This window comes from Cladophialophora immunda (assembly GCF_000835495.1).
Source record: "Cladophialophora immunda strain CBS 83496 unplaced genomic scaffold supercont1.3, whole genome shotgun sequence".
NCBI classification, from domain to species: Eukaryota; Fungi; Ascomycota; class Eurotiomycetes; order Chaetothyriales; family Herpotrichiellaceae; genus Cladophialophora; species Cladophialophora immunda.
The window spans coordinates 5,300,464-5,316,309 of NW_015622543.1; the positions used below are offsets into that span (position 1 = coordinate 5,300,464).

General features: G+C 51.7%; 4 protein-coding genes across 4 annotated transcripts; 2 read left to right on the forward strand and 2 right to left on the reverse strand.

Annotated features, from left to right (window-relative positions):
- Positions 1-1,100: 1,100 nt before the first annotated feature.
- On the forward strand, positions 1,101-2,885 carry PV07_06202 (uncharacterized protein; the record flags this gene model as incomplete). The annotated part of the gene is made up of 1 exon (XM_016393157.1): positions 1,101-2,885. One exon carries the CDS (start codon positions 1,101-1,103, stop codon positions 2,883-2,885), a length of 1,785 nt encoding a protein of 594 aa, XP_016250676.1.
- Positions 2,886-6,443: 3,558 nt separating this feature from the next.
- PV07_06203 (uncharacterized protein) lies at positions 6,444-7,411 on the reverse strand (the record flags this gene model as incomplete). Its single annotated transcript, XM_016393158.1, has 2 exons — positions 6,444-7,049; positions 7,127-7,411. 2 exons carry the CDS (start codon positions 7,409-7,411, stop codon positions 6,444-6,446), a joined length of 891 nt encoding a protein of 296 aa, XP_016250677.1.
- A 953-nt stretch (positions 7,412-8,364) lies between these two features.
- On the reverse strand, positions 8,365-10,689 carry PV07_06204 (uncharacterized protein; the record flags this gene model as incomplete). The annotated part of the gene is made up of 10 exons (XM_016393159.1): positions 8,365-8,472; positions 8,525-8,714; positions 8,817-9,168; positions 9,280-9,301; positions 9,392-9,751; positions 9,811-9,833; positions 9,916-10,164; positions 10,236-10,281; positions 10,342-10,384; positions 10,454-10,689. The coding sequence occupies 10 exons, from the start codon at positions 10,687-10,689 to the stop codon at positions 8,365-8,367; spliced, it is 1,629 nt and encodes a 542-aa protein (XP_016250678.1).
- A 544-nt stretch (positions 10,690-11,233) lies between these two features.
- PV07_06205 (uncharacterized protein) lies at positions 11,234-14,920 on the forward strand (the record flags this gene model as incomplete). Its single annotated transcript, XM_016393160.1, has 8 exons — positions 11,234-11,407; positions 11,543-11,706; positions 11,778-12,053; positions 12,135-12,394; positions 12,451-12,810; positions 12,876-12,931; positions 14,201-14,691; positions 14,764-14,920. The coding sequence occupies 8 exons, from the start codon at positions 11,234-11,236 to the stop codon at positions 14,918-14,920; spliced, it is 1,938 nt and encodes a 645-aa protein (XP_016250679.1).
- Between the last annotated feature and the right edge of the window lie 926 nt (positions 14,921-15,846).

The following is a 15,846-nucleotide window of genomic DNA, read 5'->3' on the forward strand; positions in this document are numbered from 1 at the left end:
CGTGTGGAATCCGCACCAGGGGTGTGATGCCCGTCGACAGCGCCGTGATGCAAAGCTGGTTCGCGTCTTTCAAGGTCAAGGCCGAATGCTCGAGGTCAATGACCAACGAGTCGTATCCCGCCGACTTTGCCATCTGGACGATTTCGACGCCTGCGACGATCTTGATCCCAAAGCCTGTGCAGATTTGGCCCTCGCTCGTGAGGGCGATGAGGTTGTTTCTGGCGATGGCTGGTGTCGGCATCCTGTCGAGACCTTTCTCTGCTATACTGCTGGCTTTCCAGGTTCAAAGTGATCCCTGCAATGGATGATGGCTTGGAAAATCCCAGGGAGTTCAACGGTGAATGCAAAACCCGAGGTGTCCTGCCATATGTACACGCACAAGCTTACAGCTGCGGCAATCAAAGAACCGGTCCTATACGTGTTACCAACCAGCCCGAATCAGTCTCCAACATCCTGGAGATGAATTGTCGCACTAGCAAGTCCCTCTCCTAGCCCGCAATACGGGGATTCCGGGAACTTCCACCGGACCATACCTGACGAGAGCATTGCTTGTGCATGAATACGCAATCGTCAGGCTGACCCCGAGCACAACTGCACTCTCCTTTCGGGTGACTAGTCTTCACCTGCGACGACCGCCGGCCACCTCGTCCGAAGCTTTTGCAGCCTCACATTTCGACACTCAGGAGATTACACTGACCCGAAATCAATGTTTCATACCTCGGATTTGGCGACCGGGGGTCATGTGTTACATTGCGTCTACTAACTCAATCCTGTGGTCCAAACCCAACGAATCAACTCGGATGCAAAACCCGAGGTCCGATACAGTATGGTCCATCCATCCATCATGGTGTTATGCATTATGTCTCATACTTTCCCGTCAACATACGAGGTGAGAGCGGACTTTACAAGCCTGGAGCTCTATTGCAAACCGAGGCTCGACCGTTCCTGCGCAAAAGCCCGATGACCCTACACATGAGACATTTGCTCGTGTCGTTTCCAGGGGTTGAAGAAGTCGTGGATTGATCTAACATTTGTCAAATCAGAGAAAAAGGGTTTCAACAGCACAAGGCACAACAATCTCTGGCATAGCGTTGTGGGCAATGTCAACCTCATACGTCACAATCGCGGAGTATCTTTTCAAACGGTTGCACCAGTTGGGCGTTGACTCCATCTGTGGCGTCCCTGGCGACTACAACCTGACTCTGCTGGATTACATTGAACCCGCTGGTATCAATTGGGTGGGCACGTGCAACGAGCTCAATGCAGCCTACGCTGCCGACGGCTATGCTCGCGTCAACGGTATTGGCGCCGTGGTGACGACGTTCGGCGTGGGAGAATTGTCCGCAGTCAACGCCATCGCAGGAGCTCGAGCCGAAAAAGTCCCAGTCTGTCACATCGTGGGCAAGCCTTCCAGATCAGCAGAGCATGACCGCGCATTGATTCACCACACCCTGAATGACGGCGAGTATAACACCTTTGCGCGAATGCAGGCACACATCACGGTCGCTCAGGCATATTTGGTCGACTCCAGGACTGCGTGCGAGGAAATCGACAGGGTTCTTCGTCAGTGTCTTCTTCGAAGTCGACCCGTGTACATCTCGATTCCGGTCGATATGGTTCCTGTCAAAGTGTCGATAGAAAGGCTCGAATCTCGAATTGTCTTGGACGATGCAGCCTTGCCAAAGGACTCGAACATTGTGTTGTCCATGGTCCGCGAGCTCATGTACAAATGCACGCAACCGGCGATCTTGGTTGATGGTGAAAGCCGAGCCTTTGGCGCGCTGCAGGAAATCGAAACTCTGGTCCGCGAGACAGGATGGCCAACATTCACCTCGGTGTTTGGCAAGAGCCTCGTCGACGAAAGCCTGCCCAACGTCCAGGGCGTGTGGATGGGCAATTTCGCGCCGCTGGCACAAGCGGAATTCTTCAACTCGTGTGATTTGATTTTGTGCTTCGGACCACACTTCAGCAGGACCAACACATTCAGGAACAATGCAATTCCGCCGCGGGAGAAAACAATTGCATTTACCGAGATGGATATACACATCAAGTCGCAGATCTATCGCGACCTACCCATCAAAGCCGCTCTCACGGAATTGTCCAAGACTCTGGACGTGTCAGCTTTGCATAAATACCCGGTGTATCCCAACCTCGATGCTCACGCTAGGTCTGAGCATGTTGTAACAACGCCATCCAGCTCTGCTCAGATCATGCACAGCCAGTTGTGGAGCCGAATATCCTCCATCCTCCGACCCGGAGATATCATTCTCGCAGAGACAGGCACCGCCGGCTATGGCTCTCATGCCTTGCGGCTCCCGACATCGACGCATCTTTTCAAGCCTGTGACATGGCTGTCGATTGGTTACATGCTGCCCGCAGCGCTGGGTGCAGCCATCGCACGGCGCGACATGCTCAAGAAGAAAAGTCGAGTCAATGAGCTCGAGAATACAAGGTCGACGCCTTCCGGCCGCACGATTTTGTTCATCGGAGATGGCAGCTTCCAAATGACTGCGCAGGAACTGAGCACCATCATCCACCAGCGACTTGACGTGCTGGTCGTCCTCATCAGCAACGACGGTTTCACGATCGAACGCTGCATTCACGGCCGCCATCAGAAATACAACGATGTCGCGCCATGGCGATATCTGGATCTCCCCAAGGCTTTCGGTGCCGACAGTCTTGTTTCTGAGGGCTACGCCTCGCGGACGTGCCAGCTCAGGACGCAAGCTGACTTGGATGCCTGGCTGCAGGACGAAGACATGTTGCTGCTGAAAGGACGCGGGTTGAGGATGGTCGAGATCTTCATGGGGAAGCTTGATGCTCCAAAGCCCATCCTTCAGATGTTGGAGGAGCAGATGCATCGAGAAAGGAAGACTGCCGTATGAGGCCAAAACACCCGTATAGAGAGACCAGTCCAAGTCAAGCGAAAGGAGGGTTAGTTACACCTGCTCCATAGCCTCATTTTTCCGTGCGTACGAATGAATAGGGATAACCCTCCAAACATCCCGCAGGATGATATTCCAGTGTGCAATGTCTTCCCACCTCGAGTCTTGCTTGCAGCTTACGATCGAACAAATTATGCCGCCGCTCGCTCGTTCTACATCCACGACTCGGCCAGAGTGATCTGCCGCTCCAACTCCATCCAGTCGGTTTCCGCCACGCCGGTGAGGGTCAGGTCAGTATTGCAGTAGAGAGAATACAGATCGTGCGTGTTTTCGCCCTGGAAGAAGTCATTGAGGCCCATGTCGCCCATCGAACCAGGCGCGGTTTGCGAGGGAAATGGCTCGGCGGACAGATCGATATTCCAAGTGTTGCTGCTGAGGTCGCCATCCCTCTCTCCGTCCGCATCTGAATGCCGATACCTCATCCTGGAGGCGCCGGGGCCCTCGTGCGTCGTTGGCGTAGCAAGCACCGGGCCGGCGGAGACGGGAAGGAACCTGGCCTGAACTTCCGGGAAGGAAACGGCGGTGTCGGTCCTGCCAGGTCTGTTCGAAGAGGCCTTCTCTCCGTCAAGGGTCGCCGTCGTCTGGTCCGTAGAGATGCCCAAGCACGCGCAGATCTGGAGCACATCGGCACGGCGGTTCTCGGCGGCTTTGTTCCCGTTCGCGACGAGGTAGTCGAAGATTTCCACCGCGCCGAGGACACCCGTGTGAAGATCAGGCTGCCGGTCGGTATCCGCGAAGATCGCTTCGGCCAACACAAACACCAGAGCGATGGAGAACGTCGCGTCGATGTCGAAAAAGCTAAATTTCACTGGAGGCACTCAGTCAGGAAGTGGATGCGGGAATAAGTATCTCTTTCTCCAGGGGGGGAACAACGTACTTATGAGATCGGCCTTCTGAAGCCGGCGAAGGACCACAAGCCCTCGCTGGGCGCCGTCGATGCACATCTCTGTGAACTTGTCGACCATCTTCGTCCGCGCTATGTTTTGGTTTCCAGCCTTGTCTAGGCGGGCCTTGGCTAGATGGAGCAGGGTCGGCCGGGTTGCAAGGATCATGGCCTAGGTAATAATAATGTCTCAGGGTATGGAGCAGTGGGCAATCATCGGGCCCCCTAGTTCTCAAAAGACACGGACTCACCTGGTACAAGGTCAACTTTAGAGACAGCTTGGAGCGAGACATGCGCGGGCTATCGGAGTGATACGGCAGTGCTTCCTGGTCCACTTCGCGGGATATCTGAACCAGGTCGACGAGTATTTGCCGCACGGCCGCGGTGAAGGCCTGCTCCGACTGATTTTTCTGAGCATAGATGGCTGGCGAAGAACGGTCAGCATGTCCTTTTGACGACCGAGGGCAATCTGCTTTGCGCCACATGTGTTTTCTCGACTGACTTTGCATGATTTGCCCGGTAACCTTTGCAGTCCGAATATTCAGGTTCATGGAGACTGGGGAACAGAATCCCGGCGACTCGGTCGGTAGCTCGACCAGGATCACATCGTCTTGGATCGTCGTTGGATTGCCCGTGGCAGCGGCAAGTCTCCTATGTTCGCGGGATGAGCGAGAGCAAAACCCATGTGCCGATGAAGGACAATACCGGTCTTGCATGTACACCGACCACCACAGGCGATTCCGATGCGTCTTCTCGGACCGGATCAAGCCCGAATATCCCGTTTCTCGATATATGCCCAGCGACAGAGCGACGCGAGCAGCTACACCGGCCTGGTCAGTTCGTCAGTCATCGTGATGGACGCCGTGGGGATGACAGAGCCGAGGGACCGTCCTCACGTAGATGTAAGCGTCATTTCTTTGATCGGCACCTTGCAGATAGAACGTCAACAGTCCGAGAATCTCCAGGCCCACGGTGCCTGTGGTTCGCAACGAAGCGACGTCTGGCAGCCGCTTCATCGCCTCGGTGTAGAACTGTTCTCCCGGAAAGCCCTCGCCGCCCTCTGCTTGGTTCTGCAACATTTTCCCAACGGCGAAAATCAGGAGGATCTCGACATACCATAGGTCTTCGGTGTCGATGTTGATGTCATGTCCCTCGTACATCAAAGCGAGGCGGTCTGAAAGCGACCGCGGTTCAAATAGATGACAGTACTCGCCGACCGACAGGACAATGGAATCCAGCAAGTCCTGCGCTTCTTGCTCGTCCGGCCACTGGAGCTCGTGCGGATGGTCGTGGCCACGGGGCCGGCGTATGTGGAAATTCCACGCGTTATCTGAAGATCCGATCACGTTCGGGAGCGGGCGAGAAGAGATAGATGCCCGGGCCGACTTTTGATGGAACACCGTCTTGATGTGAGAGCTGAAATTCAAGCTGGACGATAAGACGGTTTTGGATCCGATCGCTAGAGGGCAAGGTTATGAATTCAGTCAGCTTCTGAAAGTGGCTTGCAACGGCCCGCGGAATCTGGCATACGAGAGACGGTTGAGCATTCGCTCGCAAACTCCCCGCCATCGTGTGCGCCGCCCAGAGTATCGACAAGGCCAAGGCCAAGGTCACTGATTGCATCGTCTTCCACCATCTGCGGCTGACGGCCTCTGTCCTCTTCTGCTCTTCCAATGGTCGCCGCAAGGCCGTACCCATGTTTGCTGGTGTCGGCGTTGACTGTAGAGAAGTAAGCGATTGTTTATCGAGTCACCCAGTTGCAGATTACTGCAATCAGCTTGCACTGGAGTTCCGCCGCCATTCGTCGCCGCGATTCTCTCCAGGTCCTCTACATAGCTGTACAAATGTAGGTATCAGGTCAGGATCAGCGAGAGGTAACGGAGAAGGCTATCGTGCGACATACGCGACAGAATACAACTTCCTCTTTTCCACTTCGGGAAACAGACAGTGCAACGACCGCTTCGAACAATATTGACATGGCTGGCTGCCGGAGCATTTGACCTTTTTGTCCCGACAGGCGACGCATCTGCAATCCCGTGGTGGTCAGCGAACCTCCTCCACCAGTCAATGGTCGAAAAGGTAGATAGATTCACGTACGCTCTCGGAATTCTTCCGGTCTCTGCTCCGGATAGGTAGGATGAACGCTTGACGCGTTTAGCGGCTCGGGTGCCGGCATCCGCAGATGCAGAGTGGCATTCGGCCATTGCGTTGGACGAGAAGAAAAGGTTCGTGACTGGCAAGTGCAAATCTGTAAGCCTCGTAATGAAAAAGGGAATCGCAGGCCACTCCCGCAGTCACCGACGCATGGGGGAGCTGTCAGAGATGTCGTGGTGTAGAGCATTTATGTACACCACGGGCCAGACCTAAATACCTAGGTAATCGTTGCGGGGTTCAGCGCGGGAACTTGACTTCAATCTAGACTACATATGTGAATCTAGATCCGGTACAAGACTTGTGTTGAACACTATAATGGAGCGGCTAACATGGAATAATAGTAAAGGCTACTGTCGCTGTATCGTACGGTGTAAAGCGATTAGAAGGAAATCGAAAAGCATGCGTGGGATCTCACTGTTGTATAGAGAATGCAGTGAATGTCGGGTATATTTACACGTTTCTCACGCCACCCTTGCACCTGGGCAATGCCAGTCAACCTTCAAGATCTTCCCATCAATACTACTGGTCATAAAGAGTGTCTTGTTCTCCGGCCCGCCAAAGGTACAATTTGTAATAAAGGACTTCTTCTCCTCCCCTCGAATCGACATGAGCGGGATTCCACGTTCGTCCACAACAAACACCGTCCCTAAGCCAGGCATGCAAATGAATAGATTGCCTTCTTGGTCGACGGCCAATCCATCCGGTCCCGACATGCCAAATCCCTGGAAGAACACGCCCACTTTGGTCACGGTGCCGTTGTCGTGGAGTGGCAGACGCCACACCTGGTTTGCCCGTGTCATAGCCACGTAGAGGACCTCCTCATCGGGCGAGAGCACCAGCCCGTTCGGCGACGCCCCGTTGTCCACCAGGCAGTCGAGTTTCTTGTCCGGGGAGTATCGATACACTCTCCCCGTCGGATCTGTCATGCCGGTTTGACCCTGGTCGGTAAAGTATATGTTGCCTTTGGAATCCACGATCAAATCATTGGGGCCTTTGAACCTCTCGAGATTGCGTCGGGTGAGATGGGGAACCACGGTATTGTCTTGCGGGTCGAAAAGCATGATGCCCTATAAAGTTCGAGGGTTAGCTGGGAGGCCTTTGAGAAGAGGTACGTCGAACTTGCATGCTTGTAGTCGGCGACTACCATCCTCCCGTCGGACAACAAGGCCAGACCATTCGGCTCACCGTCCCACCGAGCAGAACATTCAGCGTGTCCATCTGGGCTGATCTTGAGCACCCGCCCGAAAGGAATGTCGACGACATAAAGATTGCCTTGCTTGTCGACGAGGGGCCCCTCGAGGAAGATATCATCCACTTTCGACTTCGCAGCCGCCAACCATTCAGTTGATTCTCCCACGCATCGTAGGGACTTCGGGATTTCACAGTAGACCTTCGCAATGATTGTCTCGGGCGGCGGATAGAAATTCATTGTCTACACGAGGGGTGCCCTTCTAGTGATTGTCTTCAACAGAATACTTTTTGTTGAGAGGGATGAAAGTTGAACTTCTTGGTCAGGGGCATCATTAGAGGCAGAAACCAACCCCAGAATCTGTTGTATCTAATGCTGCAAAATTGATGTCCGACTTCCAACTGCATTTTCAACCGGTTTCTCATCCCGAATGTCTTTCTCGAAGCTATCAGCCGCTGCTGCTACATTCCCCCCATGGAAATAAAAGTGGGAACTCGTCCACGGACAATGTTGCCGAATGGGGTTGGGTTGCCATAGCAGCTCTCCGGACGGTGCGATGTCTTCGGAGTGGATGGACAGCCGAAGAGAGCTCGTGAGTGGTGTCTACTTACTACGGACGATCTCATGTTAGTGGGACTTGGAACTTGTCCCCGATGGCTGGCGAGGCAGAGGTTCTACAGGCCGAGGTTCCCGAGAATCGGGAATACGAGATCCACGATCCCTCGGAATGGGGGACTCGTGCAGACGCTGGTACTGTATCTTGCAAACAAATTATACTGGCTCGAGAGACACTTCGAAATGGGCAGATCAGCTAGCCACTACACAACCGCCATTGTGACACTTTGAGAATGTGATTGACATTCCTTCATGATATGATTATTGATGTGGTTAAAACGTCTTTGCGAGATGGGAGTGACCGAAGGTGAGGAAGAGGGTATCGCACGATAAAACCCTTGGCTTTTACTGAGGCATATATCCTTCCTATGGAGTGAAAAGGGTTTGAAACAGGCACAATATCATCGTTGGCGGACAGAGGGACACTAAATTTGTAAATCTCTCGTATGTACATGGTAGTTGGCTGTTGGAACAAAGTCCGTGGCCAAAGCCGGAAAGGTAAAGATATGAATGGCCTCCATCGAGAATGCCAAAATATGATCGCAGCTCAAGTTTCTGGTGGAGAACACACGTTGGTTTCAGTGGTAAGTCGTTGTCAGTCTCTCTTGAAACACAGAGCACACCTTCCGCCTCAGTAGATATAACGAAATTGTGGGTTCTGATCGAAGCACGGCTTTGTTAGTGCCCTGAAGGGAAGATGCAGTGATGTGGAGATCAAGAGCAGAGAATGCGACTTACCAGTTTATCCGTCATGTCATCGTCGTACGCATGGTCGAAACCTTCCGTGATACCTGCTGCGTCGCGCTTGCGATTGTCTCGCTTACAGACGTAGCGATAGGTCAACGTGAGTATCACACACATGATTGTTGCCACCACAAGAAAGATAAAAGCAGGGGCGTAGCCTGGAGCGTCGTTCGCTTTGAAAGTCCTAGTGCAAATAAGCGTCAAAGACATACTTGGGGGCAACTGAAGTCGGTGACAACTATGCGATACTCTGAGGAAAGCAATCTGCCAGTGGAGAAAGACTTACAACGGTCCAGCGAGGCTTCCACAACAATAACCGGTGAAAATGGCCGCAGCAAAGACTGTTCGTTTCGTGTAGCCGCCGCAATTCGCAAGGGTCAAAGCAAGTGCAAGACAGTATGTTCCGCCAAAACACGGAATCACGTAGAGAGCGAACAGCAAAGGTCCGGTTTGACTGCGTGGTAGAAGCCATAGCAGCAACCCTCCCACAAAGACAGGGATTTGGAAGACGACCATCATGATGCATCTCAAATTCTGGGTGCGATATGTGACGTATGCGCCGACAAGTTCAACTGTTCCGATCACAATCCCAGTAGGACAGGAAATGAGCAGCGAGTGGAGTGAGTCGAATCCCAAGCCTACTCGGAAAATATGCATCAGTATCAACGAACAGATCGGACCCGCGTATGTAGGAAGGACAAAACACAAGAAGATGTGCCGGTGGATGTGAGAAATATGTGTCTCCTTACTGTTGATAATAATCGGTGTCATCTAGAGTAAATTCTTGTGTCAGCTTGAGATCTACGTAGAGAATGTGCAGGGCGGATGGAGAATAGCAAGGATGAAAATGGTTCGACATACCGTGGTGTAAGCACCACTGCCCACCATGACAAAGAACGCAATGAAGAACATCAACCAGAATCGAACGTCCTGGAAGGCTTCCATCACCTGTTCTTTTCTCCAATGTTGGTCGCGCACTCCAGAATTGTTGGTTCGTAGACGGGCAATGGCAATGTATCGCTCCCGTGCGTCGAAGCCTCGAGCGCGCAGTGGGTCGCCGGGTAGGAGGAACCAGACAATAAAGGACCAGAGCATGGTAAATGCTCCAGCAAACAGAAACATGTATTGCCAGGATTTCAAGGATCCTCCTTTTATCTGGCCGATGCCGTAGTTGATCAATGGCGCAAAAAAACCGGCGTAGCCGCTCGAGCACCACCAGATCTGGGAGATTGTCTGTTAGCACTGCCTGTTGCGACGGGGGTAAAGGATGTACGACTTACACCTATGCGAAGAGCTTGTTCCGCTACATGAGCAAGGGTACGAATGTCAGCACTCGAGCGTTTTTTCCCTCTTTTCAGCAGAACGGATTTGGAAGGGCTACCCACACTTGGTGTACCAGGATCCAATGATGAGCATGCAAAGAGGGGACAACCCTCCTTCCAGAAATCCGAGAAATACCCTCTCAGTCACCAGCCCCTGGAAGTCCGTACAAACGATAGACAGCGTCAAGCAGAGGCCCCAGGTCAGGATCAAGCACGCTGCTACGCGTTCGACGGGGTAGAGCTGGCCGAGCAACGAAGCCGGATAAGATCCACAGAAGTAGCCAATGTACAGAAAGGCAGAGCACATCACATCTGTCGTTTCCCGAGGCTGTCAGCAGCGTTCTCACAAAAAGGAGGCGCCTAGTAGCAAGAAACCTTCGTACATTGATTTCCAGTGAGGTGGAGATCCTGCACAATGCCAAAAATTGCCTGTGATGAATGTGTCAATCGCACAGTTCCATACCAGTGTTGATGTTGGTGCATGCTCACCGTTTGACCGAGCACAGTTTTGTCATAAGCCTGCAAAGGATATCTGTGATGAAGACCAAAACAGTCAGCGACAGCACCATCGAACCTGGCATTTCAATGGGAAGCAAGTTACACTATGCAGAGGATCCAGAGAAGTCGACGGTCGATCTTTCGAACGAGAGCTTTTTCTTCCTCCGGATCCCAGATGTCGGACCCGTGCGCTTGTTCGAAAATCTTGACAACCTCAACATCAGGATTAGCGTCGAGGACCTGAAAGTCGGTCTTTCGTGCGGAGTCAGAATTCTCAAGCATCTCGACTGAGCCAATGTTCTTGCCCTGCGCTTGGGTTGAGGTTGCAGCAGCTGCCATGTTGGTTCGTAATGAAGGACTGCAGAGATGTGCTGGTGCCCTGGCGTTGATGACCGGGTTCGACAGACGGAGAGACTGACAGAGACGGGGGCAATAGGAAGCTGAAAGCAGAAAACATCAAAGAATACATCCTCTCTTATGTTAGCCGAGCGCTATATCTTCCACAACCACCCAACCTGCATGTGGGAGGTTGGTCCGGTGTGGAGTGATAATCCGGGGTATGGAGATGAGGTCTAGGATTCTAATTTTGCCCTCGGACACGGAAGCCGAGATCCTGGGAGCCATTTCCGAGGATGTCCAGAAGGGCGGGCTCGCCATTGCAACTGGCCCAATCAAGCATTGCGGTTGGGAAACCAAAGCCCTGGAAGCTGCCTGGACGGGAAGAACTGAAGGCTTCAAAAAGGTTGGAGAGTACAAGCGATAAGTCCAAGCTCGAATGCATCTGTTTTTGATGAGTGGCTCGGCAGTCTAAGATACATTTCATTCGTTCAGACAGACATACCTACACAACTAAAGCAAGCAACCGGTTTTTGGGTCCTCCAACATGACTCTCACCCTTACAGAAGAATATCATAACACGGCCGTGGTGCTGTCTGCTATAGACGATCTCTCCATCAAGCTATGGCCGTTGAATGTTCCAACTTCTCAAGGTCAGCCTTTGCTTCCTGATGGTCACGTCTTGGTCAGAGTCAAGGCTACAGGAATCTGTGGTTCTGATGTAAGTACCTATCGAGGCTGTTCTCGCTACGAAACACCCTGATTCCATAGTTTTAGCCCGATGACGGCAATATCTACAGATTTATCTTTGACCTTGATGACAGGATAACTGATAATGCATGGTGCCGACTCTTAGATTCACTATTGGAAACACGGTCAAGGGGGCGGGCCACACAAAGTCACGAAGCCCTTTGTAGTCGGTCATGAATGTGCTGGAGAAATTGCGCTGGTCGCTTCCGACGTCTTGGACTGGAAGAAGGGTGATAGGGTGGCGATCAAACCGGCCGCCCCCTGTCTACAGTGAGTACAATCTTGTCTTCCGGCGAGATTTAACACCCACCCTTGGCTACATGAACTAACGACTTGGGAAGATGCTCCGACTGTACGAGGGGCAATTCCAACCTGTGTCCCAAGATGATACATTTCGGTTCTCCCCCCTTCGACGGCTCGGCAATGAAATTCAAAGTGGTGCCTCGTATACAGCTGGCGAGACTCGCCCCAGACGTGACTTGGGTGGAAGCCGGAGTCATCCAACCGCTGGCCATTGCGGTCCAGGCCACACGCCAAACTGGCAACTTTGCCCAAAAGGCAGTCATCATCTTTGGTGGTGGGTTCATCGGGTCTCTGCTTGCTTTCATCGCAAAGGCGTAAGTCAACTTCTTTTTATGTTAGTTCATCTTTGATCTGTCTCTAGCAATCTCGCCAGAATCTAACACCACTTTGACCAGATACGGCGCAATAAAAGTTGTGATTGTTGAGAAAGAGGAACACCGAGCACAATTTCTCCGGGATCATGTCACGAAACATGTGTTCGTTGACCCTCCACGGGATCAGTCTGAGGAGGTCGATGTCTATGCTGAGCGTCTAGCGAGGCTGATTCTGGAGAAACACCCCGACCTAGACAGAGGATTCGATATTGTCATTGATGCATCAGGCTCTGAAGAGTGCATGAATATGGGTATCCGGGTTGCCAGGCCTGGCGCTACCTGTGAGTCCGAAAAAAAGCGCGAAACAAAATGACAAGATGCTAACTCATTCACGAAGATGTCCAGCTGGGTATACGTAGTGCCAGAGATTCGCCCCGCATACCAATGATGATCGTACTATCGAGACAACTGACTCTTCGAGGTGTGTATTACCACTCTTTCCCTTACCCTTCCTTTTCCTATCCAGAGGCGCTTTTGAGAGAAACATCTCACCAATTTCAATGGCCAGGGAGCTCGCGATACACTGCCGGTTGTTTCGAAGATGCGGTGAGCCTGATAGCACGGGGTCTGATCCCTCTAAAGGATCTGATTACCCATGTCTATCACATCGAAGATAGCGTCGAAGCATTTGAAACAGTACACCAGCTCCAGGACAAACAGGGAAACAAATGCCGGAAGGTTGTCATTCTCCATGACCGTCAGGATGTGAAAGACTTTTGGGCCATTCGAGATCGATCCTTTTGATTGATGCCACAAGCGCAGTGAACCTGAGTCTCATGGTATTCGGCTGCGACAATGGCCTCAGCGTGGGTACCCTCGTAAGTTGATGTAATTGTCTAGAAATGTATATAGTCCACGAGAACCTCTTGAGTCGGACCATGCCTTCCATTGGGTCACAAGGCTACGTGTGGCAAGGCGATGTTGAATCTAGCGGAGACAGCAGTAGTCTAGTGTATTCTTTTACGAAATCGGAAGGCCTGACTTTCATCCGGCTACTCAAATTATACCCTGGGCCCTGTGAAGATCTGGTTCAAGGTACAATTACTGAAGGTCTCGATTTCCAATTCTGGCCTTGCCTTCCCATACGTACTCTGGGCAGCATTGTCGATCTCCGCCACAATCTGATTGACAGCCTCGATCGCATAGCACGCCGCCGTGAGGGTGAGATTAGAGGCAATCTGAAATGTCGCGTTTGATTGCATCCTCACCATCCTTTTTCTCCTGATGCTTGCTGCCCGCCTTTCGAGCGGTGAGCTGCATGTTTCCGAGGCGGCTCATACTCTTAGAGGAAGCTAGGGATGATTGACTGTCCGGATAAAGCACCACGAGGTGGCTGTGCGGGCCGTTGCAAGGGTTGGAAGGTTTGTCGAGGGATGCGGCGTTGGCAGGTTACAAGATCACTGAACGGCCATGGGATGATGAGAGTAGTAATGACAAGTTCTTCTCGAAGGTAACAACCGATTTAGAGGTTTTCATTCGGCTTTATAGACGCAGCTGGTCGGGGAGTTGTGTTTCGGAAATTGTCCGCACCACCATTAGGGACCTGTTTACGACAGCAGTCGACTTGCAGAATATCGTTGTGCGGGCAAATGTCCCTCAACCCTTCTTGCATGCCACAAGGGATGCCGGAGCATTTGTCGGCCTGACTTATCGGCCTGATTTGGAAGCGTGATCCGTCCGCACAATTACGGGTTGGTGTTGTTTCTAAAGAAGTAATTCCCTTTCACTCTATTCAAAATTCTCTGGGTATTTATATCAGATGACATTTGGGACACCTTATCGAGTTGTGTATCAACGAATTTATTGGAGGAGTGGCACGTTTAGCTCTCTGAAGGAGTGCAATCCAGCTAGAACAACTCCAGGCAAGGCTGCGGCAATTCCTTGCGCTGCCCGAGAAATTTTGGTCTGCAAAAAGAGAAGGCAAGAGGGCTGTACCATGGTCCTTCCATTGTTTTTTGTCATCGCTCGAATCGTGGGTAGAGATGGGGCTTTTGAAAAGGTATAGTCTTCAACCCTTTTACAATCTTTATCCGTGAAGTGAACAAGGGTTAAGGGAATTGACTAATCTTGCATGTATCCAATGTTAGTGGAAAGAGAGGCTTGCAGCTCTTTGTGCAGTGTCGAAGACGGAGCCATACTCCTATTCCTACTACTGGGGCCAAGATCTCGATGGCGAGCCTGACACGCTATGGGGTCTAGAGGGTTACTACCATCCAATCGGATTCTTCTTGGGTCATGTGTCTACCGACATCTTCAAAGAGGAGATGCGCAAAGTGGATGACGACAAGCTCCTGCGTAACGTCCAGGGTCTAAACAGCCCTGATTATGATCTACATCACTATGACTTCTTTTCCGGCTTTATTAAGCGCGACGATGACAAAGATCGAGACGCCATGGACAGCTTTGTTGTTGTCGTGCATTTGTGGGCGGCTGAGGGCAAGCGCAAGCAACTGTTAGGCATCCTCGCAGATGTGGCCGATCGAGTCAAGGCGTCAGAAAAGACAACATCGATAACCGTTCAAAGCTTCGGTGTTCTCAAGGAGGTAAACGACCTCCATCTGGCGACTGCCTATATTAGGTACGGTTGAGTTTGCCAAATTCATCACCTTACTACATAGACACTGCGATTATGATGCTGATAGACTTATAGGACTAGAACCGAGAGCGACTGGTTGGCGTTCCAAGCTTCGGAAAACTATAGACGGTTGATGGAAGATGCTGGGTCCATAACCGTGCGTCAAGAAGCCCATAGATCGAAGGCATTTATCGGCCATATTGGTCAGGAAGCGCCGGTGGGCGATCCGTAAAAGGTGATATAGCAATCTTGATCAGCAGCACAAAGAGGAAACTCTGACCAGAAAAGCACATGATTGTGAGCTAGCTGCTCTTTTTCTGAACTAAGAAGTGCCTCTGGATCACCTGGCAATTTCAGTCCATTGTTATAGAAAGACCATTCTTCTAGCCCTATCTACGACTCGCGTGCTTGGTGCGAAGTTGTGGTTCCAACATTTCTTTGACTGCAAACGAGGGAAACGCCCTCCACAAGTTTAGCCCTCTATCCCCCCCCGTAAACCCTATTGGTTAGTGTACTTGTACGATAGGTGTTGACTTCGCGTCGCCTCCGTGCTTCAGAATCAACCCTGCGAGATGAGCGAAGGAGGTTTTGAAGGCTTTGGGTTTACTGCTCAGTGAGGAAGCTTCATTTGTGACCTGAAGCGATAAGGTGTTAATACTTTCCACTAGGACGACATAAGAGTGTGGGCCATGTACGAGTAAGAAATGTCAGACGGATCGATCGATGGTCGCGTACGACTATTCCTCACTCAAAAAGTGAACTCTACCTAACTCTAGGAGCGAAAATCCTCTGGAAATGCGTGGACTGGGTCGTAAATTATTACGCTTTTTCCCTCCGCCAGTTGAAACCCCTCCCCACAGTTCAAGACCTTTGTCCTGCAATGGCTCAGTGTAGAAAATGTTCGCGACCGCTTCCACGGTAGTATATCCTTTCTCAACTATCTTGCAGTCCTTTAGGCGAAGCTCTCGAGTAACCGCCGTCCTGTGTCATTGTCTTGGTGAATTTAGTATACGTGAGCAACGCGATTGATATTAATCTTTCGCTTGAACCCCGAAAGGCGTCGTGCAAAGGTCTGGGAGTCGGAGGTGGGGCAAGAATGGGATCTCTACTCAGTACCGACCTGTTGGACCAGCCTCTCTCTCGGCAAGCGATTTCCTC